General features: G+C 44.6%; 1 protein-coding gene across 1 annotated transcript in view; it reads right to left on the bottom strand.

The window, feature by feature from the left end:
• Positions 1 to 23,684, bottom strand: part of IGFBP5 (insulin like growth factor binding protein 5) — a 50,194-nt gene that overhangs the window by 5,802 nt on the left and 20,708 nt on the right. Inside the window, exons 2-3 of the mRNA XM_081971180.1 lie at positions 1,820 to 2,049; positions 477 to 596 (exon numbers count right to left, since the gene is read on the bottom strand). Of these exons, the coding sequence (XP_081827306.1) occupies positions 477 to 596; positions 1,820 to 2,049 (350 nt within the window). The remainder of the gene's footprint in view (positions 1 to 476; positions 597 to 1,819; positions 2,050 to 23,684) is intronic.

Raw genomic sequence — 23,684 nt, 5'->3', positions numbered from 1 at the left:
CAAACTATCAGGAGAGGAGGACAGAAATATAAATCCAGCTCATTACTTAGTCGAGCAGGATTGATCTTACAGAATATTCCCCCAAGGTCAGAAATTCATTTATTTGGGGCGCGGGAGGAGGCTGTGCAGTGCACTCTTGAGATGGTGGCTGGCCTCGTTTCTAGGGGATAAGCTATCCTATCTGGAACCAGGCATATACAACAATTGAAGTGATTCTGGATCTAAAATGTAGCCTTCTCCTCATTGTTTTGTGGGGCTTCTATAGCTTTCCTACAACTGAACAAATTTAACTTCTGTCTCAGCTATGGCCTGTGATTCAAAGCTCCCACATGGGGGTAGGACAAGAGGTTTCCCATTGGTGGAAACTCAAATCTGGTGTCTGGCTTGACAATGAAAAAACAAAATGGTGCAAATTTGTCCCTGCTCCTTAGTTGCAAAGCATACATTTTTATTTTGAACCCAGCAGGAAATAATACCTGTTTCCTTTTATAGAATCCTTTCCTGTCACAGTTGGGAAGATGAACAGCTCGAGGGATCATTCGCTGGCTGGATTTGAGTTCCTGTAATGATGCCTCCATTTGCCGACGGCAAGGGCCCTGGAGAAAGAGAAGCAACCACAGAAAGGTTGGTGAAGGAATACCAAGAAACTCAAGGCTAAAGTGGATGAACACAGAGTTTTCGACTTGGAGTCAGATTAACTAGAATATACTCATGGGGATACCAATCTTGACAATGGCTCAATTTATCTGAGTGTGAAGACTAATATTGTTATTTATTTAGACCAGGGGTGTCCAAACTTGGGAACTTTAAGACTTGTGGACTTCAACTCCCAGAATTCCCCAGCCAGCCTTGCTGGCTGGGGAATTCTGGGAGTTGAAGTCCACAAGTCTTAAAGTTCCCAAGTTTGGACACCCCTGATTTAGACGTATTGGTCACCCAATTTCAGTGGACTCTGGGCCACTTTTTACAAAACTGAAAAACAAACAAACAAATCAGCTAAAAACATAAAATCAAACTGACAAGACAGACTAAAATGATCCGATAGACAAGATGAATAAAATAAAACAGGTAAAGATATGTTTTAATTAGAATGTGTGGGAATTATATTAAGAACCTTAAAGCTATTAAATAATTAGGTTGTGCTGATTATATAAAACTTGAAATTTGAAAACTTGAAGATTTATATTGTTAATAGAAAACAGATGGAAAAGAAATGATAAGTTGTTCATTTTTAAAGAGAAAGAAAATTTATATTGTTTGTACATATTAAAAACTAGAAATTGGAAAATAGGAGAAGAAAAGTAATATGGCTAAAATGGGAAATAATGGAAATATAATGTAAAATGAAGTATGTCTTTTGGTGGGAATGTTAAAGGGAGAATTCATACAACACTCTGTTCACACAAGAATTTTCATTATGTAACAAAAATAAATAAAAAACTTAAAAAACACACAACACACAGAAAAAAAAACCACCACCAGAGGCCATTGAAGAAATAATAAATCTCAGACTTGGGGCCAAAACCAGGTTTTTAAAGCTTTCCAGAACCCCAGGAAAGAAGGTGCCATCTTTATCTGGGGGAAGTGAAGCACGTGCTCAGAGAACCGGTTGGTAAACCCGTAGAATGGTACAACTGCTTTTAATGCTGTCTCGCTGGATGTCCACCAACTCTATGTCTGCCTCATAGTATTCCCAGCTCTTCTGGGTAATGGCCTCCACTCAAGGTAAAGGTAGCAGGAATATGAGAGGGAGAAAAGCAAGACAGAAATATATATAGACAAAGGAAAACTTAGAGGCCTTAGGAAGAATGGCTCTTACCAATTCGAATTCTGGTCTTAGTTCTGGAGCAGCAACTCGAGGGTGTGCAGTATTTTCTGCCCCACCCACAATCTTAGATAAAGTCAATTTCTTCTTGCGGTCTTTCTTCACTGCCTCTGCCTTTAGTTCAGAGTAGCGCCCGAGCCCCTTGTTTCTGTACAATTTGGATGAATAGGTCTCCTCAGCCATCTCAGAAGTGGTTGGTTCTTCGTGCTCACGGGATTCCCTTTCTAGATGGGGAAAAAAACAGAAAGAACATTTTCAATTTGTGTTTGGACTTTTTGCCATGTTCATCAATGCATTGGATTCCAAATGGCGGTCACATGATTTGGGAATACTGTCATATGATAATGGTCATAAATATGCTGACTGCTCTAATTTTGATCACATGATTGTGGCGGTGCTGTAATAATTGTAAATGTGAGGATCGGTCCATAAATCATTTTCCCCCCAATGCTGCTGTAACTTCAGACAGTGGCTATGTGACTATTGGACCTAATTCAAACCCATAGACAGAGATCTATGCACTCAGCTTTGAGGCATTGACATTGTCTGTGTTGGATGGCTTGCTTTGGGTTGAAGGATAAGGATAATCCTTGCCCATTGGATAAGCGAACTGGTAACTAACATCTGGGATTGCTGCATTTTGCACCAAGTACAATTTATGAATTGTCTTTAAAGGGAGCACCATGTTAAAGTGTACTGCAGTAGTCCAAACAAATGGTGATGGGAGAGGGAATTACTACTGCACCAGGGACGTGCGGGCAGGGGAGGCAGGGGAGGCAGAGCCTCACCTCTCTTCATGAAATAATAGTATATAATATTATATTCTCTCTCTCTCTCTCTCTCCCCCCCCCCCCCCCTCTCTCTCTCTCTCTCTCTCTCTCTCTCTCTCTCTCTGTGTATATATATATATATATATATATATATATATATATATGTATGTATGTATGTATGTATATGTATATATATATATATATATATATATATATATATATATATATATATATATATATATATATATATATATATATATATATATATATATATATATATATATAAATAATATTATAATATTATATACATCCGTCCAACCGCGCCCGGGAGCTGCGGAGGCAGAAATGTTGTCAGTGCTCCCGGATGACGAAGGCACGAAAGCGACTGGGGAACGACGAGAACCTTCCTGCCTCTGCTGGATTTCGCGTGCTCCTCGCGACTGCAATATGCAGTCGCGAGGAGCGCGCAAAGTCGAGCAGAGGCAGGAAGGTTCTCATCGTTTCCCAGTCGCTTTCGAGGACTGCGGAGCGCGAGCCGGCGGAGCACGCTCAGGAAGGCGGGGAATGGGATCACGTGTGCTGGAGGCTGAGGCAGCCTGAGCCTCCAGCACACGTGATCCCATTCCCCGCCTTCCTGATGACGTCACCAGCCTCACCAGCCATAAACCTCACCATACGTCACTGTACTGCATGGTCCTCCTGCTTCAGGAAGGCCTACAGCTGGTGATCTAACTGAAGTTGGTAAAGGCTATTCTGCTCCATCCAGCAGTAGCTCTGACTTTGGAAAGCACCCCTAGATCATGGATAGGCTCCTTTCAGGATAGTGCTACCCCATCAAGAGGGAGCTCTGGAGTGCCCATCATACTTTTACTTCAATGGACATCCCCCAGCTGAATTAGTGGGAGTAACGGTAACTTTTATCAACATTGTCTAGAAGTGTATATTTTGACAAAGGGTTTAAAAAATTGTACCATGAGAAATTTTTAAAGTCAATATTTCTTTTTTAGATCTCCCAAGGCAAGCCTGAATAGCAACTTTTAACATGGATGGCATCCGAAAAAAAGATCCTCTATCAAGTTTGTATTAGATAAAAGTGTGCAAAAAATAATAAAAAAAGAGAAGCATTTTACTATTGGAAAAATATTTGCATTTAAAAACAAATGCGTGCGCACAAGTTCACATCTTAGGGAAAGTCTATGGAAAATTGCATTAATTTACATGGGTGTGTGTTTTTGTAGTGTGCGAGAGAGTATGAGTGGGAGAGAGAGAGAGACAGAGAGAGAGAGAGAAGAAGGGAGGGAAAGTTAAGTAATAAAACTGTAACAAATTAACTTGACAGAGTTACCTGCTTCTATTCTGACTTTGGCTTACTGGCTGGCCCAAGAACCTTCAAAGCTGACAAATTGCTGATACCAGCCTCTTGCTAATCCTCAGTATTTGATCACTAAAAATACATTGCCACTTAAAAGGAATTTTACTTTTCTGAGTTTCATAGTCTAGTTGGCACTTGTTTCTTGTCCAGGTATTTGTTTTATTTTTTTTTTTTTCCTGGAGAGCAGTTCACGTTGGTGGTTTTTCCCATGCTTTTGTGGCAGTGAATTCCACAAATACATCCCACCTCTTAAATTTTGTACCTGATCCCTGCCAATGTGATCTCTTTAATAGATGGTCATTTTCAGAGCTCCAGGGTGGTTTATATATAGGAACAAGTTGGTGACAGCTATACTTAGCTAACTTATGACCTTTAATATGGCTCTTAAAGCAAAAGAGGTTTATTTTTGGTTCCCAATTTAAATGAATCTTAACTCCCAGAGTCTATGGAGTCCTCTACTGACCATGTCTACTACTAGAACAGGGGAGAGGGGCATGGGGAGCACAAGATGGTAACAGGGAAGAAGAGTAGAAACATGGCATTCTGTATCTATATATCCAAAGAGATGAGAGTTTTCTGGACACTCTTTAATACCCAATTGGTGCTAAGCTTGCTGCTAATTTCCAAAAGAAAAATGATCCTACGAGCAAACCAGAAGTCTGTTCCCGAACTTCTGGTTTGCCCATAGGGCCGTTTTTTCACGTTCCCGGAGGGCTTCCGGGCGGCGGTGGAGGCTGTTTTCGCCCTCCCCAGGTTCCGATAAAGTCCCTGGAGCCTGGAGAGGATGAAAAAGCACACCAAAAATGGGGGGGGGGAGTATTGGTTGTGCGCGCGTGCACGCTGGGGTCGTGCACATAGCATTATGGGTATGGCACACCCGCACATGATCCCCCTGCGCTCCCCCCGCCACAAAAGGTTCGCCATCACTGTGCTAGAGGCAATGGTGGGATTCAAATAATTTAACAACCGCTTCTCTGCCCTAATAATTTCTTCCAACAACCAGTTCACCAAACTGCTCAGAAAGTTAACAACCTGTTCTCCTGAAGTGGTACAAACTGGCTGAATCCCACCACTGGCTAGAGGCCAGGAAAATATTTTCCTAGTACCGAAGACATTTCATTGACTTCTAATTACAAAAGGAAGCTCCTTGATCATATTTGTTGTTATTGCCGTCTGGCATTTGGGTCATTTCCCCCTTCTTGTTTAGTGCTGCACTTTTATCAGAAGCAGCTTTATATGGAAAGGTAATAGGCACTTTTTAAAGGCACAGAGATAAAGTGGTAAAAGAATGCACCGCCCCGCTTCATTTTATCTTCACAACAACCCTATGAGGCAGAGGTGGGAAGTATCCCAAAATCAGCTCTAAAATTCCATGATGGAGGCCTGATCATAGGCTTATGCTTTGACAGCTATGCCATTAAATTGCTATTGGGCTCTTCCAGTACCTGTGGGTGCAACTCATTTTTGTTGTTGCTGCTTTCAATTTCAGTGGAGTTTTGGGGCAACTGCCGAGACAAATCCCTGCATTTTTCTGGGCAGGTTTTCAGAAGTGCCTGCTTTCTAGGGCTGACAGAGAGAGAGAGAGAGAGACTGGCTCAAGGCCATCCAACTGGCTTCATGCCTACGTTGAGACTAGAACTCACCATCTCCTAGTTTTTAGTCTGGTACCTTAACCACCTAAAATTAATTTGGCTTCAGGCTCCAAATATACCTGCACATGTTCAGAGTTAGAGACAGAACTGAACCCAGGGGTGGGTTCCGGCTGCCACTATTGCCAGTTTGCTCAGGGACGCACTGTGCACATGCACTTGATGTGCGCTGCGTGGGCATGCTCAGTGCAACAAAAATTGCTCTGCGCATGTGCAGAAGGCAAAAACAAGATGGTGCCTATGATGCCGCCAAGAGAACCGGTTCGGGAACATGGCAGGCCTGGGTTGCTGCTGGTTCTAGCGACCCAGGCTGCCAAGTTATTATTGGTTCGTTTGAACCGGTCCGAACTGGTAGGAACCCATTTCTGACAGAACCCAATTCAACTTTAATCAACTGTGAGCATGTATCAACAGTTTCTTTGCTTGCTTAAAATGGGTGTTTCTTTTTAGGGTCAGCCACCATTTTCTGACATAAATCAAATGCTTAATGGACTCTCTGTCTCTCTCTCTGTCTCTCTGTCTCTGTCTCTGTCTCTGTCGCTGTCTCTGTCTCTGTCTGTCTCTCTCTCTCTCTCCCTCCCTCCCTCCCTCCCTCCCTCCCTCCTTCCCTCACACACACACACACAGACCAGTACAGTGAGAAACAGAGAAGTAGTATTTTTGTGCAAAATTTCCTTCCCACGGATAGATCATTACCCTGCATCCTGAAGAGGGCACCAGAGGCATGCATAACATGCCTGAGAAATATAATCTGGTTATAAATAAACTAGGTTATAAATTACTGAAAAATAAACTAGGTTATAAATTACTGAAAATATAAACAGTTTAAACCTGGAATCTGTCGGCAAGGCACAGCACCGGCCAACTTCTAATTCCTTTTGGGCCCTGGCATGGAGATACCAGCAGCTTCCAGGAAAAACAAAAACAAACAAACAAAAACAGCAAAAATGGGAGGCATGATATAGGGGTAGTAATGATCGGAAGGGTCTCTAATTTGTTTGGTGGGTTTTAACTTTACTTCTGTAAGACTAGTTCATAACTTCCTTGCCAGAGATTCTGGCTTTAAAAACCTGTAAGATTTCAGAAGCCACAAAAAAAGGAGGGGCGTCTATGGGGAAATAATGTGTGCTCCAGCATGTTGGAAACAAGGAAAGTCTTCCTGGGCATGCCTTTTGCATAAATATATAAATACTTCTTGAAAGCTGAGTAGCGGTTGATGAAAGCAATTGCTTTTGCTCTGGTTAAGATACGCTGCCTCTCCACATGGATGTTCCATTTAGCCAGTATGGTTTGATGACCGACAGACAGGGAAAGGATACATCATCGTCTTCTGTGAAAGCAGTTTGAGGGGTAATGGTGACTTGAGCTGTGTTAGTTTCTGTGTATCTGTACTCTCTTGGCCTTTTTCTATCTTATTCAGCAGTATAAGTAGACCTGGCCTAGTCCATCTCCCAACTGGTTCAAAATCCCTGTTGTTTGGGGTGGTGGTGGTGAAATAAAGCACTCACTTTCCTTCTTTCCTATCTTTAAGCTACTCTGAGAACACATAGGATATACACAAGCGTAATTTGCACGGTGCCCAAATTAGTTACTTTAAAATTTCTCCATACAATAGTGTCCTCCACAAATCTAACTTCGTAAGTTAGGAAAAAATAAACAAACCACAGTAAGTAAGGAGGTTTGCTTAGGATGAGTAAAAGATGATTCCCTGTAAGCCGCCCAGAAAGAGTGACAATGTTAATCTCTTCCCAACCATCTTTGCTTACTCTCCTTCACTGCAAGTGGTTTGGAGAAAGAAATAGTCTTATGGTCTTCCTGAAAAACTCTGAAAGTTCTAACGAGTTTTATATCAATTTAAAACATTGCATCAATTCGTTGCAGCCAAAGTGGACTGTGAAAAAAACCAGTTGGTTTAAGTAAGATATCACAAGGCTACGGTATTTATTTTGCTGAGATGGACATAGAATTAGTCCAGAAGATGACCTGGGGGAAGTTTCTTTCTTTCTTTTTTTTCTGGACAAAATAGCATCATTTAACAGGAGTTCCAGCATTCTTGCTATGAAGAAAGTAGGCTTTGAAGAAGACTGGAGATTGGAACCCCAGATTAGGTTGAGGTGTAATGACAAGAAAGCCTGAGCCTTGGTGGATCGAACCTAAACCTTAACATTTTAGTCCAAAGGGGTATTTTGAGGGGTGAGGGAAAGGATCAATTTATTCATAACCCCACAACAGAAACACACAACACTAATTTGCATAACATTTGTCTATGCTGATTTATACCTACCAATGAAAGTGTAGGGAGAAAAATAACCTAGTGATTTGTTTGCTTGCACAGTCCATTACTGTTAATGGCCAATTGCTAACTGCTAATACAGTAGGCTCAGTGGTGAGATTCAATTTTTTTTACTACCAGTTCTCTGGGCATGGCTTGGTGGGTGTGCCAGGGGAAGGATACTGTAAAATCTCCCTTCCCTCCCCACTCCAGGGAAAGGATACTGTAAAATCCCCATTCCCTCCTGATCAGCTGGGACTTCAGGAGGCAGAGAATAGATGGGGGCGAGGCCAGCCAGAGGTGGTATTTACCGGTTCTCCGAACTACTCAAACTTTCCGCTACCGGTTCTCCAGAACTGGTCAGAACCTGCTGAATACCACCTCTGAGTAGGCTACTGAAAAACTCCCAAGTTTCATTTTTATACCAGAGAGACAGGACAGGTCTTATGAGCATACAAGTCTACTATCATGAGTACTTACTAAGAAGACATTAATGGGTAATTAAAAAAACAGGCTGTAAGGGCAATGGCTATCTTTGTTTCCAGTGACGATATTCAGAAATATGCTACTGATTAACCTGGTGGTAGTATTGTCTAAAGGGTGGATGTTTTTTTTTTGCTGCCTTCAAGTCAGTCTCCGAATCTTGGACAAGTCCCTGCAGTTTCTTGGCAAGATTTTGAAAGGGTTTTACCATTGTCTGCTTCCTAGGGCTGAGAGAAAGTGACTGATCCTAGGTCACCCAGTTGTGCCTAAGACATTACTAGAGCTCATAGAATCCCGATCTAGCCTGGTATCTTAACCACTAGTTCCATCTTTGATGATAGGGGGAGAAATTTTAGCCCCCTGAGAGAGGGCCCACAATCTGGGAGTCCTCCTGGATACACAGCTTAGTTTAGAAGAACACCGTGACCAGGGGGGCCTTTTACCAGGTTCACCTGGTACATCAGTTGCACTCCTTCCTGGATCGGGATGCTCTGTGCACAGTCACTCATGCCCTCATCTTTTCTTGCCTGGACTACTGCAACACTCTCTACATGGGGCTGCCCTTAAAGAGCACCCGGAGGCTTCAGCTGGTGCAGAATGCGGCCACACCGGTTATCATGGGGGTACCTAGGTGCTCCCATGTTACACCCCTTTTAGGCGGCCTGCACTGGTTGCCGGTTGTTTTCTGGGTACGATTCAAGGTACTAATTATGACCTTTAAAGCGCTCCATGGCTTAGGCCCAGGGTACCCGTGAGACCACCTACTGCCACCAGTAGCCTCCCACCGTCCAGTGCGATCCCACAGAGTTGGCCTCCTCAGGGTGCAGTTGGCAGACAGTGTCGGCTAGCGACCCCCAGGGGGAGAGCCTTCTCTGTGGGAGCGCCTTCCCTCTGGAATGAGCTGCCCCCGGAGCTCCGCATAATCCCCGACCTCTGGTCCTTCCGACGCGCCCTAAAAAGTTGGCTTTTCCAGCAAGCCGGCCTGGCCTGAACAAAATAAAATAAATGCTTGATTTAATTGTTCATTTTAATCCAATTTTTAAAATGTTATTGTTCATACTAATTGGGTTTGTTGGATACTCTATCTAATTTCTTTTTAACTTTTGCAATATGTGTTTTTTTTAATGTTGTACACCGCCTTGAGTCCTTTGGGAGAAGGGCAGCATATAAATCCAATAAACATAAACAACAAACATAAACTATGCCAAACTGGCTCTCATTATATAATAATCACACATAAAGATATAATTATGTGGGTATAACTATGTGGGAGAGATAGGAAGGGCAGGCCAGTGACAAAAATTGGGAAGAAATAGTATAAGGAAGAGGCCTAGCATAATATTATTAAAGAGGAAACTGGAGGGATACTTAGATGAAGGTCACATGATATGCTAAATCTTGGTTAGCAGATACTATACCAACACTTTGTTCACGTAATATGCAGTGCCCAAACAAACAAACCATATTGGGGCATCAAGTAACTGTCTGGTTCACTTACTTTACTAAAGCAGGGATTAAGTTTCCATTTGGAAGTGGGGAGAGAGAGGTTGGAAGCAATCTCTGTTAAATAAAGTATTTATGTTTTATAGATTCCGAAAACATTGCAAGCACCACTTGAAATAGGACAGCCAGGTTTCTACCCTGCAAGATTAGATTGGAAGTCATCTTACATTTTTGGTTTTGTTGCTGGGCAGGTGCATATCCATGCCTGTGTGTTAGTAACCCCCCCTCCCCCCAAAAAATCAAATTTCAGTTCTGATTTTTCTTTGGCAACGCTGTGCCTCACTTGTCAGGAGATGCGAGAGGGGGAAAGACAATCACTCAAAGAGGCTACATTTTGGGCTGATCTCTCTGAATAACTCTAGTCAGGCTTTGATTTTAAAGCAAAACAAACAAACAAAAATCTGGCCAGGTGGCAGCCTTAGCAGTAAACTGGTTAGACTGGTTGAACTGCAGCCAGAGAGCAATGCTTGGTGGGTCTCTTCATCTTTAGAATTCCTTTCTGCCTGTTCCAGTGAGAACAAGAGGAAGGGGTTGAAAAGCTCCCAGGCATTAAGGGTGCTGGACCTGACAGGGTGGAATGTTAGCTGGAATTCTGAAGGGCAGGAGGTCTCTCTTGCTTTCCTCCCCCTGCCCAAAAACTTGGGTTTGTCCAAGGAATCTTGTGTCCCCTGACTAGAATGAAGAGGAGCTGGCTTCATCAGCTGAAACAAATGGAGGTCTTACTGGGTCTACCTTGTGCTATTGTAGCTGGGCTGTAAAAAATTGCAGTGAGACTTTTCGGTATGTTTTTGCTGCTCCCTGATGGCTGTTTGGAGTTTTGGATGCCAGATCTGACAGTCTTATTCTTGATACTAAACGTGATAGAATTAGAATTCTGCACCCAAGTCAAACACACATTAATGCACCTAACAATTTAAAATATCCTCCTCCTACCCCTACTGCAAGAACATGACAGAGAGGGATGCCTGACACTTTCATTCTGGATATATTTAGAGGAATGGTAAGGAATTTGTCCCACTAGATATCAAAGGAAGGGACCAAAGGAGACATCAAAGAGATGCCTCCAAGCAATAGTCCTCATTCTTAAAAGTGTGGAAACATCCCCATTGATGGTAGCAGAAGATGAATGAAGGACCCTTATTGTCATAGATCTTGTGCAAACCAGCCACATGTGTAGCTCTTGGAAGTTGAATACAGATAAAATGGAACATGAGAATCCATCACTTATTATATTTTAGGATTCACTATTTGGAATGAATATTCTTGAGAAGTCAATGCGTTTGCATTTTTAAAAGCGTGTTAAAATGTGTTTTTAAGTTATCATGCCAGGGGCAAGTTACCTGATCATGCTAGAAGATAAAGTATTTGCAAGCTTCAGAGAATTAAAAAACCAGAGGCTATAGTAAAATATTACCCCTCTTTTATCTCAAAACAAACATGGAAACTGAACAGGGATTTTAAAATGTATACACTATTAATATTCTTAATTGGACTCAAATCTTAGTCGGGATTCATGATGCTTGACAGAATTTTAGAATAGAAATGAGAAGTAAAAGAGAAAATATAAACATTTGGATTACATATTCAGGTATATCTTCTACCAAAATACTTTGGGTTTTGGCTTTGATCAACCTTTTTCAGTGAAAATGATGTACTAATTTAAGATGACTTTGATTCTCCTTAAAAGACTATTCCTCTACTGCTATTGTTGAGCCAATAACTATGAGATAGAAAAAGCATAGCTAAATGCACTGCTTATTTCTCATGGTCTGTGGCCAACCTACAAATAGCATCATCTACCAGTTGGATGCAGTTTTAAGCTTTGTTTCATCTTTTACTTTCAAAGGGCAAATACTTTAGCTTATGAAGTCAGCATTTTCACCATTTTTAAAAATTAGCTTTCCGAGTGGATGGCCAAAGACTATATTGGTTGGGAATAACAACTGCTAGAGTCCAAGACATCTGGAGAAGAAAATCTAATTCAAAATGTTATTCAGGATCAGGAATTTGGAACAAAAGTTCTAGAAAATGTATTTGGCCAACAGAAGAGAAAAAAGAAACATAGTAACAAAATATTTTCCTTCTCTAATCAAGTGAACCAGTGTAGAGAAATACAAAGATGATCTTGGAGAAAATAAGATGCGCCCATTAGTAGAACGTAAGCTTAGCCTGGGAAAACAGGAATGCATGAGAAAGAAACTCAAGACTGGCTTGCCTTGAGTCTCTTTGGTATAAGAGGGAAGGAAATGGAAATACAATTAGGCTTTCAAAATTATTTTATTATAATTTATATCAATAAATAGATTTTTCTTATTTCTTCTGATTCTATTTCCTGATTTGACCTACCTCAAAATGCTGATAATAGTGTGATACAGATGGCAATTATTTTGAGGGGATGACTAATACTGGGTTAAGAATGATAACCCTTTTTGCCTGCTACCACTGAGATTATTTTTTTAAAAAGTTATAACCTTGAAACCAATGCAAGTCAATGATTGATAATAAGCATGTTACCACCTACATGATCATACTTTAAACAAGGAGTATATTGTTTGGTTCACGCTTTCCTGAAATACTTTTTTATTAAGTCAGATGTCTTGCTCATGTGTTATTTCTAGGTAGCATTTTCCATCTCATGCTTAATAGAAACAGTGGATTTGAAGATTTGTGTGGCCCAGCAGTTTTATTATTCATGAATTTCATGTCCTGGTGGTAAACTTACATCCCCTTCTACCTTTCTTGTTTAATACATTCCTGACGAACTCTGAAAATATGGCCGTCAGCTCTAGAAACCCAAGATCCTATGACCTGGGAGACAAGGTGGCGAGTGAATCAGACTTAGGCTGCAGAGTGAGCATAAATCCTTTCCCCTTTTATGTAATGCGTGATACCTTATCATATGCAGACTAAAAAAAAAGCAATTACCACTGTGTATGTTTGTGTGTTCCCCCTCATTCCCCCTCCACCCCCGCCAGTTGTAACTCTAGATATTTCATGCCAAAATAAAATGATTGCTTGTGATACACTCAGGCTTGCCGACCTCTGTAATCTTAATAATAAATAATAAATATTTATTTCTTAGCCGCACCCTCTCCCGAAGGACTCGGGGTGGCGTACAATGAAAGATATGAAATAAATATGTGGACAAAACAAACATATAACAGAGACATATACCGAGACATACACAAGGAGGAGGTTGGCTGATGAATAAAAAACAATTAGAATACAGTGATTAAAAAACCCCTAAATAATTAAATATAATTAAAATACCCAATTAAAAACCCGTCAGGAGCGATATGGTTAGATCAAAGTTGAGCCAGGCCAGCTACTTGGAATAGGTGGGTCTTAAGCTTAATACGAAAGGAGCGGAGGTCAGAGGTATTCCTAATATCCGGAGGGAGGTCATTCCACAGGGCTGGGCCCGCCACAGAGAAGGCTCTACTCCTAGGCGCCGCCCCCCGACACTGTCTAGTGGACGGCACCTGGAGGAGGCCCTCTCTGTGCGAGCGGATTGGTCGCAGGGATGTATGGGGCAGAATAGGATCCCGCAAGTAACTAGGTCCTGAGCCATGGAGCGCTTTAAAGATTGTTATCAAAACCTTGAAACGCACCCGATAGACCACAGGAAGCCAGTGCAGCTCGCGCAGGAACGGTGTCACATGGGAGTACCTAGTACTCCCCATAATTACCCGCGCGGCTGCGTTCTGGACCAACTGTAGCCTCCGGGTGCATTTCAAGGGAAGCCCCATGTAGAGAGCGTTACAGTAGTCCAAGCGAGACGTCACCAGCGCATGAGTGACTGTGCGTAAGGCATCCCGGTCCAGTAGGGGGTGCAATTGGCGCACCAGGCGAACCTGGTGGAATGCCCCCCTTGCCACGGCTGTCACATGGTCATCCATGGACAGCCGGGCATCCAGGAGGACGCCCAAATTGTGCGCCCGCTCCACGGGGGCAAGTTGAATGCCCCCAATGGCCAATGATGGAGTTAATTGGCTGAACCGGGGAGCTGGTACCCACAGCCACTCCGTCTTGGAGGGGTTGAGCTTGAGTCGGTTGTCATCCATCCAGATCCGTACGGCTTCCACACACTGGGACATCACTTCGATGGCCTCGTTGGGGTGGTTCGGGGTGGAAAAGTACAGCTGAGTATCATCAGCGTACAGGTGGTATCCCACCCCGAAACCACGGATGATCTCACCCAGCGGCTTCATATATGTGTTGAACAGGAGTGGCGAGAGGACCGACCCCTGTGGCACCCCACAAGTAAGGGGGCGTAGGGTCGACCTCTCTTCTCCTGCCAACACACGCTGCGTCCGGCCAGAAAGGTAGGAGCCGAACCACCGCAAAACGGTGCCCCGGACCCCCAACCCCTCCAGCCGGCGCAGCAGGATACCATGGTCGATGGTATCAAAAGCCGCCGAGAGGTCTAATAGGACCAGGATAGAGGAACAACCTCTATCTCTGGCCCTCCAGAGATCATCCACCAACGCGACCAAGGCCGTCTCCGTGCTGTGACCGGGGCGGAAGCCGGACTGGCGCGGGTCTAGATAATCATTTTCCTCCAGATGACGTGGAAACTGGTAGGCCACCACACTCTCTACAACCTTCCCCAAAAAGGGAAGGTTGGAGACAGGACGATAATTGGCCAGCTCCAAAGGGTCCAGGGAAGGCTTCTTGAGCAAGGGTCTCACCACCGCCTCTTTCAAGGCGGCCGGGAGAGACCCCTCGCTCAACGAAGCATTCACTAGGCCCAGGAGCCAGTCTCGTGTAACCTCCCAGGATGCCAGTACAAGCCAGGAGGGGCACGGGTCCAATAAACATGTGGTGGGTCGCAGTCGTCCACGCATTCTGTCCAAATCCTCGATGGCAACCAAGTCAAACTCCTCCCAGATCGATTCCTCAAGACTCGCCATGGACGTCTCCATTGGACCACTGACAGGGACCCAATCCCTCCGGATTTGAGCGATTTTATCCTGCAGATATTTACCAAATTCCTCTGCCCTGCCCTGTAGAGGGGCCTCCCGCGGCCTCTGAAACAAGAGGGAGCGGGACACCCGAAACAGGGCGGCAGGGCGGTTCTCCGCGGATGCAATGAGAGTGGCACAATATTGGCGTTTGGCCACTCTCAATGCCACAAGGTACGTCCTTAAATGGGCTCGTGCCTGTGTTCGATCAAATTCGGAGCGAGAGGATCTCCAATGACTCTCTAGACGTCTCTTGCGGCATTTCATCACCCTTAGTTCCTCGGTAAACCAAGGGGCCAGGGTGGATCGTTGCCGCCGGAGAGGCCGCAAAGGCGCCACCCGGTTCAAGGCCCCGGTAGTCGCATTATTCCACGCGACCACCAGGTCCTCTACCCGGGGGCGGGTCAAGGTTACAGGAGGTGGCCCAAGCTCCGTCTGGAACCTATCAGGTTCCATCAGGCGCCTGGGGCGGAACCATCTGGTACTTTCCGGTTCCACCTCCCCGCAGCGGGAGGTAGCACCAGGGAAGTCAAGACGAAGGAGTGAGTGATCTGACCATGACAGGGGAGTGATGGTTAAGTCCCCTCCTCCCAGATCACTCAGCCACTGGCCAGAGACAAAAACAAGGTCCAGAGTGTGTCCTCCCTCATGTGTCGGGCCCTGAATCATTTGAGTCAGGTCCATGGCTGTCATGGAAGCCATGAACTCCCGAACCCCCTCTGATGCTTCTCCCGTCGATGGCAGGTTAAAATCCCCATCACTAAAAGTTTGGGGGTCTCAACCGTCACCGATGCGATCAGCTCGAGGAGTTCGGGCAGGGCCGCTGATGTATAGCGAGGAGCCAGGTATACTATCAGCAGGCCCAACTGTCTCCCAGGGCCCCATTTCACAACAAGGGATTCACATCCGGACGTCTGTGGCACAGTAGACTCCCTCGGCTCTAAGTCCTCCCGAATAATTACTGCCACCCCACCGCCCCTTCCCTGGGCCCGGGGCTGGTGAAATGCTCGGTAGCCTGGTGGGCACATTTCCACGAGGGGAAGACCTCCCTCATGGCCCAACCAGGTCTCCGTTATTCCCGCGAGGTCCGGCTCCCCCTCTAAAATTAGATCGTGAATGAGGGGGGCCTTGTTAACAACGGACCTCGCATTGCATAACAACAGCCTCAGGCCTTGGGTCTGTAACTCTTGACCACCTAGAACGCGGGGGTTGGTACAAGCGACCAGGTGTAACCAGCAACCACGGTCTCCCAACCGACTGTAAGTTCTTAATCTGTCCTCGTATCTGCCCCTCCCTGCGACCGTTGGAATTAAAGAGCCCTGTATAGGAATGATATCCTCCCCCTCCTCCTCCCTTCCGCTCCTTCTGCTCGCGACCACACCTGGAGGCCCGGCTCTCACATCGCTCCTGATCTGACCCATCCACCCCACAACCCCTGAGCCCCCACCCCTACAAATTTTTAAAAAACAACTAACTAAAAAACCCCTAAGTCTCCGCTTCCTCCACCTCTCGGGATTAATAAATCCGTCATCAAGGTGGGCCCTCGAAAGGGCGGAGGGCCACACCTGCGAGAGGGGGGACTCTTGCAGTAGGATCAGGTCTGACCTTAAATACATAGAGTGTTAAAAGAGTTCATCGTCGGGGCTTAGGGTCTATGCTGAAGATGTCATAATCCAGTAATAATTTGAAAAGCATGGTTGCAGCAAAACAGAATAGTCCAGTCATTAGTCTTAGATGGGGGGGGGGGTGATGGTGATAGGTTGGTTAGATGACAATCAAGAGGTGGGGGCGGTGGGTGGTAGGTGGCGGATGGCAAGGGGTAGTTGGACTGTAGTTGGAATAGGCAGGGGGCAGATGGTCAATCAGCAGTAAATCATATAGGGTAGGAAGAAGTCCTCTAGGGCTCACGCAGATGGAATCCGTGGCAGTTGTTAATAAATAGTCAGCAGGGGGGGGGTAGGTGGGGTGCAGTCAGAGTGCACGATAAGGGCCTCCTGGCAATCCACCAACAAAGCTCCCCCCCCCCCCCGGTCTCTATACAGCCTCCTGAATCGTAGTCCTATTCCTACCAGGTCCTCGGCTTTTAATCCTGCCTTGGCCTGCAGCTGCGAATTTGGCCCCCAAACCACCATTCCAGGCCCCAACGCCGCTCCCACCGGCCTCCCATCGGCCTCCAGCTTCCTTCTTGGCCTACCCATCCAGTCTTTGCCGGCCTCAAAGGTTCCGGCCGGTCTCCAATCCTCTCAAATTCGGCCAACATGGTTTTTAAGCCTTTTCAAACCTCCCACAGCTACCTTTCACAACAATCTGCAAGCCAAGGGATTTTGCACTGTGCAGCTCCGATAACAACTCACTAACTCAGCAATGTGCAAATAAATTTTACATTTGTCACCAAATTGGGAGCAGCTGCTAGTGGAGATTGCACCATGACACCAATCCCAGCTTCAACCCCACCACGATTGTAAAACCAAAACAGAAGCCTAGCCCAATGCACATAGTACTGTGATGGCAAACCTACGGCACGTAGAGCCATATTTCTTGGCACACGAGCTGTCAGCTCCAGCGTGCATGCGCGTGACAGCCAGCTGATTTTCGGTCCTCCGGAGGCCATTTTTGTTCTCCCCAGGCTTCAAGAAAGCCTCCGGAGCCTGGGGAGGTTGAAAAACGGGCCCAATGGGCCAACCGGAAGTTTGAAAATGATCTGTTTCCAGCTTCTGGAGGACCTCTGGGTGGCTGGGAGAGACCATTTTCACCCTCCCCAGGCTTCAGGAAAGCCTCTGGAGCCTAGGGAGAGTGAAAACTCCCCCCCCCGGGCTGGATGTGTATGTGGGTAGGACACACTGAGTTGTGGGTGCAGGCATGCACACGCGTGTGATAGCACGCACATGCACAATTTTCCCATGCCTTTACAAAAAGGTTCACCATCACTGATATAGTAGATTCTCATCACATCTTTCCAGGCTTGAAACAGACATGCCGGAGTCAAGGATCCCCACTAGAAATCTCTCTCTCCTCACCATCAGTGACTCCAGAGATGAAGGGCAGGTAGACACATTAGAATCTGCTCCAAGTTATGGTAACAAGAGAGGGATCTTTTTGCTTCTAAGATTCTCATTTGGGCTCCTAACCATGTGAGTGGTGAGTGAAAGCTGTTATCAGGTGACAGCTGTTGGTGCCCAGCTATCAAAGGGGATGGGGGAAGAGGGAGGTGGTGGTGGTGGGGGAAGGATTAATCACAGTTTAGTTTCTAGAGATAAAGTATCTCTGCAAGAAACTGTATCCTTTGCTAATGCGTTTTAGGTTCCTTTCTTGCCAGAAAGGCCACAGACTGGAAGGTCCAGGGCAGAGATGCTATCTTAAGAAAATTGTCTTGCCAGGTCAAACACAAGAGATTGAAGGTGAAATGCCTGAATTCTGCTTGTGTTTTGCTACGGGCATGCTATGGATTCAAACAAAGTAGCCATTGCCACTACCACAGCCTTGAGTGGTGGGGAGGGAAGCCCTGTACGGACTTAAGCAAGGGCAGATTTGGTTAATAGTTGGGCTTGACTTGGGAATTTTGGAGTGGTATAGTAGATCAATCAATTGATCGCCTCAGAAAAAAGACTGTGACAAACCACTTTTCCCTTGTCCTCAAGAAAAACATCACGGAGTTGCCCATGAAATCATTAGGTATTGGACTTGGCTTAAAGGGTACTTTATCTTGACCTAATCAAATAAGGCAGAAATCATTAGAAAGCGAGAGGTAGACTGGAAAGCTTTTCCCTCTGTAACTATTTTGTAGCTACTTTTTAGAAGATGAATTAATGGCTGAAAAGGGGGAAATGCATACCTTGTCTATGATGCAACAGTTAGGGGACCCATTGCCTTCTGCTAAGAATAAAAAATTGGAAACTGATCCAAGGGTTGAATCTGTGCAATTCACACACATACAAAATCTCAGACATGGCTTGAAGTCACATAGAGTTTGCTAGTCTGCAAAGCATTCAGCATTTTGGATTTTGTACTGTTAGGAACTAAGTGAAACTTTGCATCTCTCTCTCTCTCTGTCTCTCTCTCTCCCTCCCTCCCTACAGTATAAACAGGATGTACCTAAAGTCAGGCCCCAGAGACCATTCATTATATAAATAATATTAAATATTTAAATTTGTTGCCCTTTCCTTCTAAATCCTTGCTTTCTTGTTGTGCACATGATTTTCCAACAGTAACATTTTCTCCAAAATATTTTTCTGAAACGAAATACTAATAAAATATATGATGATTGTCCTATGAAATATGGAGTATGACCTGTCCTACATGTATATGTGTGTGTTTTTGTGTGCATATGTAGATTACACATACTCAGCCTCTTTCTAATTTGTTTATTTATATTCAAGTACTGAGGGCTGCTAATAAAATATAGCTTGACTCTTTCCTCTGTGTGTGTGTGTGTGTATGCATACATGCAAGCTTATATTGTATAAGGTTCTTCCAGGATCTTTGCCAAAGGTGGACAGATCTTAACTAAGCCATAGAGCTGATATATTTTGAAGAATGAATTAACCCATAGAAATTAAGAGTGGATGATACTAACACAAAAGAAGGTACTGACATAACTACTTTTCATAAGTGGACGTTTCCTTTTGCAAGGTCTGTAACCAGAATCTAAAGTGGGCAGAGTTATCGTATCCCTTTCCAGAGAATGCCCATGAGGCAAAGTTTCTGGAATCCTTGTAATGAAATGTCCCATTGGATAATCAGCCTAACAGGAAAGATACTTAAAGCTTCCTTTACTGATATCTTGCCAGTCATTTCTTGACAATGACCAACTCATAATAAACTGTTGGGCACTTTATTCCATCAGAAAACAGTTCTTAAAGTTAAGAAATATATCTGAATGCCTACCCAAACCTTTTCCTTGTTTTCAAATTATCATAATTAGAAACATTTTTTTCTTTAGACCCAAAGAAAATATAATAATAACTATGCACAAACCTCAGAATAAAAGGTTGAGGGAACATATAGCTCTCAAGCATTCATGCCGGTTTATTTATTGACAATAGGCAGTCTGAAAGAATAAACACTGATGTAGTAACATTAATTAATCCATGTATTTACCTTTGCAAACTGAGCTCTCTTAATGAGCTACACATGCCCCTTGATTCTTTCCAATTTTGACAAATCATATTTTTCAAATCTAAAAGTAAAAACGGCATTGTAAAACAACAACCCAGTCCACCTAACTCCCTTTAATTGAAGCAAGAAGATAACTTATTTTGGGGGATATAGATTATTGGCTTTTGCCTCTGGATCAGCTTTTCAGCTCCAAAAAGGCTAAGACATTTTTGACTTTCTTGAGGTGGCTGAAATGCAGCTCTCAATATCTTTACCATTGATCATTTTGGCTAAGATGTGGGAGACTCTTAGTTCAGCAGCATCTCCAGGATTGTTCATCTCCGCCTCTGACTGACATTGTAACAATATGGCTTGGATTTGGGGACTGTCTGCCTAAATAGATTTCACCTGTCCAGTATCATGTTGTCTGGAGGTCATGCTCCAGGGCCCTCTCAAGATTTTGACAGGTTTTCTCAGTTATCAGCTCCTGGCATGGAATTGTTTGATGAGCCGTGATGGCACAGTGGTTAGAATGCAGTATTGCCGGCTACTTCTGCTGACTGCTAGCTGCAGTTTGGCGGTTCAAATCCCACCAGTCTTAAGGTTGACTCAGCCTTCCATCCTTCTGAGGTGGGTAAAATGAGGACCCAGATTGTTGGGGAAAATATGCTGACTCTGTAAACCGCTTAGAGAAAAGCCTGTAAAGCACTGTGAAGCGGTATATAAGTCTAAGTGCTATTGCTATGGGATCATTATGGCCTCCTCCTTCCCACTTGTTCTTCCGAAAGAACATTAAAAACAGTTTTCAACCAAAAAGCTTCCAGTGCAGGGATTGACTGGGAACAACTGCCAATCAAGGGTTGTTCTCTAGGGTTATGGTAATGTTTTAATTTTGCATGTTATTGTCGTGATTGTAAGCAGCCTAGAATTGATAATAAACTGAGCAGCCTACCTGCTTATGTGATAAATGATATCATAATAAAATGGTTCATCTCTCCTGAAGCACATTGATCAAAAATACACTGTATTTCTGCTAATTCACTCTGGATTAGGCGTGCCATTTCCTGATGGCCAGAAATAACTTGCATGAGAGGTTAACTTTCAACAGGTGCAGAGCTTCCTGCCTTGGGACGGACAACCCCCCCCCCCAGGAAAAGATGCGGCCATTGATGGCATGGTGACGGTAAGGTTATCAGCAGTGACCCACTTGCGAGAACTGGAACGCAGCCAAAGAAACCCCACTGTACATTTCACAGACTGGGCCTGATTGTCCTGAGTACCCAAAGTGCTTCTGACATTTTGAAGGACCCCATTTTTGTTTCCAATGGTCTGCTTGGATGATGCTGAGTCACTCCTGCGTGACACTTGCCAACTTTTTTTTCCTTTTTTAAAAATTGGCAGGGCTTCTGAACTGACAACAGGTGTGTGACAGACAGAAACTCTGCAACTGGAGCTTCTTTTTTCTCCACGCTGTTTGCTTTGGAGGGGAATTATTAGTATTGTGCCTCTTTTGAGGAGGGTTTATTTTTGATTTCGCAGAGTATTTTTAACCAAGGCTAAGAACTGTTAATGTTTCCATTGCAAAGAGTTCCAAATGCATTGCAGGACAGAACAAGGTGATCCTTTGACATCCTTTCTGAGAAGGGAAAGGCAAGGCAAATGGGTTCTCCTGCTCCTTGGTCTAACCCTAACCCTCCCAAATCATTTCTTTTCAATGCCCCCTTCCCAAGATAAAAATATTCTTTATCCCTAATATTAAACAGAGACAGGATAGAACATTTTCCCCAAAGGAGAAATGAAGAAAAATCTTAACAAAGGAAGAAAGCACACACACACACCCTTGGTCTTCCTGCCATAGGAAAACAGCCTCAAGCAGAAGCTTGAGATTTTGTACCCATTCAGAAAGACTGGGCCAATCTATTCATAAGCAAAAAAATTCCAAATAAGCAACACAATTAGGCAAGCTAGAGCTGACAAGATTAGCTCAAACAACCACCTAGGATTTTCATTTCCCCTTTTGTCTGTAGAGCCAGCCTTGACCCCTACGTGATCCCATAGGTAACAGCCACTAAAATATTAAAGGACAGCCAGCTCCAATGAGCCAACTACCTACTACAGCTGCCGAAAGCACACTGAGAAGATCAGGGCAGATCCGGCGCAGCCCTGGCTACTTGGAAAATTACGCATGCGCATTCTAGGTGTGAAGGAGTGCTACGTTGTTCCCAGTTTTGGATCGGGGCCCTGGGAAATGCCGGCCGGGACTCTTGGCAAGGGGGGCAACCAGAAACCTACTGTGCGATGTCCTGGTCCATGCCAGGCCACCAGGCATAGATTCAGCCCAGGGATTTCATCCTGACTATGCCTGGATGGCCCTCGTGTAATGTGGTTAGCACAGAGTCTCGAAGGGAGGCCGGAATGATCACCCTGCTGCCGCATAGGAGGCACCCTTGTTGAGATGAAAGTTCATTTTGACAGAGTGCAAATGGGCGTAATTCAGTGCTGAATGGACCCGTCGGCCATCCTCTTGTCGTCCACCCCAATACCTTAGATTACAGTTTGTCCCAGGCAGTGTGTTTAGCTACATCAGCAGTGATGATTGGCAGCTGCATGTCATCAATCAGCAAAACTGTGGAGGCTGGCGCTGGGTCCTCAACTGTGATGGGCAACGGGCATCTGCTCAAAGCATCGGAGTGTCAAATATGCTTTCCTGGCTTGTAATGTAATGTATAGTTATATGCTGCCAGGAAAACAGCCCATCTGGTGAAACGTGGAGACAGAATTTGAGGAGTTTGTCTGTCCCCAGCAATGATGCCTAATAACGGTTTGTGGTCAGTCACTAAATGGAAGTGGCGGCTGTAAAGATAGGCGTGAAAACATTTCACTCCTGCCAGTATAGCCAACGCTTCATGATCGAGTTGGCTATAATTCCTTTCTGGTGAGGAGAGAGTGCAAGAGAAAAATGCAACTGGAGCTTCTAATCCTGATGGCAGTCTGTGGCTCAGGACTGTGCCAACCCCATAAGGGGAAGCATCACATGCCAACACTAAAGGTAGAGACTCATCGTATTGCAGGAGGACGCTGTTAGAAGTGAGGAGTTTTTCTACAGCTTGAAAAGACATGGCTTCCTGCTTTCTCCATGCCCATTTTGCTGATCGATCTAGTAAATGGTGTAGGGGCTCTACCAGCGATGCCTTATGCGGCAGGAAAATGTTATAAAAATTTAAGAGCCCTAGAAAAGCTTGTAGCTCAGCTTTAGTGGACGGCATTGGAGCTTGTTGTATAGCTTGCACTTTGTTAGGGGTAGGATGGATAACCTTCACGTCTACTAAAAATCCCAGAAATTCGACCTGAGGCACCACGATCTGGCATTTGGTTGTCTTTAACTTCAAGCTGACATCTCTGAACCAGCAAAGTACAGTACGGAGGCAGGACAGTAGGAGTCAGTGGCACTTGAACGCACCCCTATGTGTGATAATAGTCTGGGCCTCAGTAGTTGCCTCATCTACAGGCAACTGCTGATATGCCTGTGCTAGGTCCAATTTAGCGAAAATGGTTCCCTGCCCCAGAGAATGCAGCAAATGCTGTACCAGGGGGACAGGGTATGCACTCTGTTGCAATGCCCTGTTCAAAGTGCACTTAAAATCAGTGCATATGCATACAGACCCATCACTCTTAATCGGGGTCACAATAGGCGTTTCCCAACGGGCATGATCAATAGGTTCTAGTAGCCCTTGAGCCACTAACTTATCTAT

The sequence above is a fragment of the Natrix helvetica genome (assembly GCF_964273705.1).
Source record: "Natrix helvetica genome assembly, chromosome: 1".
Lineage (NCBI taxonomy): Eukaryota > Metazoa > Chordata > Lepidosauria > Squamata > Natricidae > Natrix > Natrix helvetica.
This window is presented reverse-complemented; position numbering and strand designations above follow the sequence as displayed.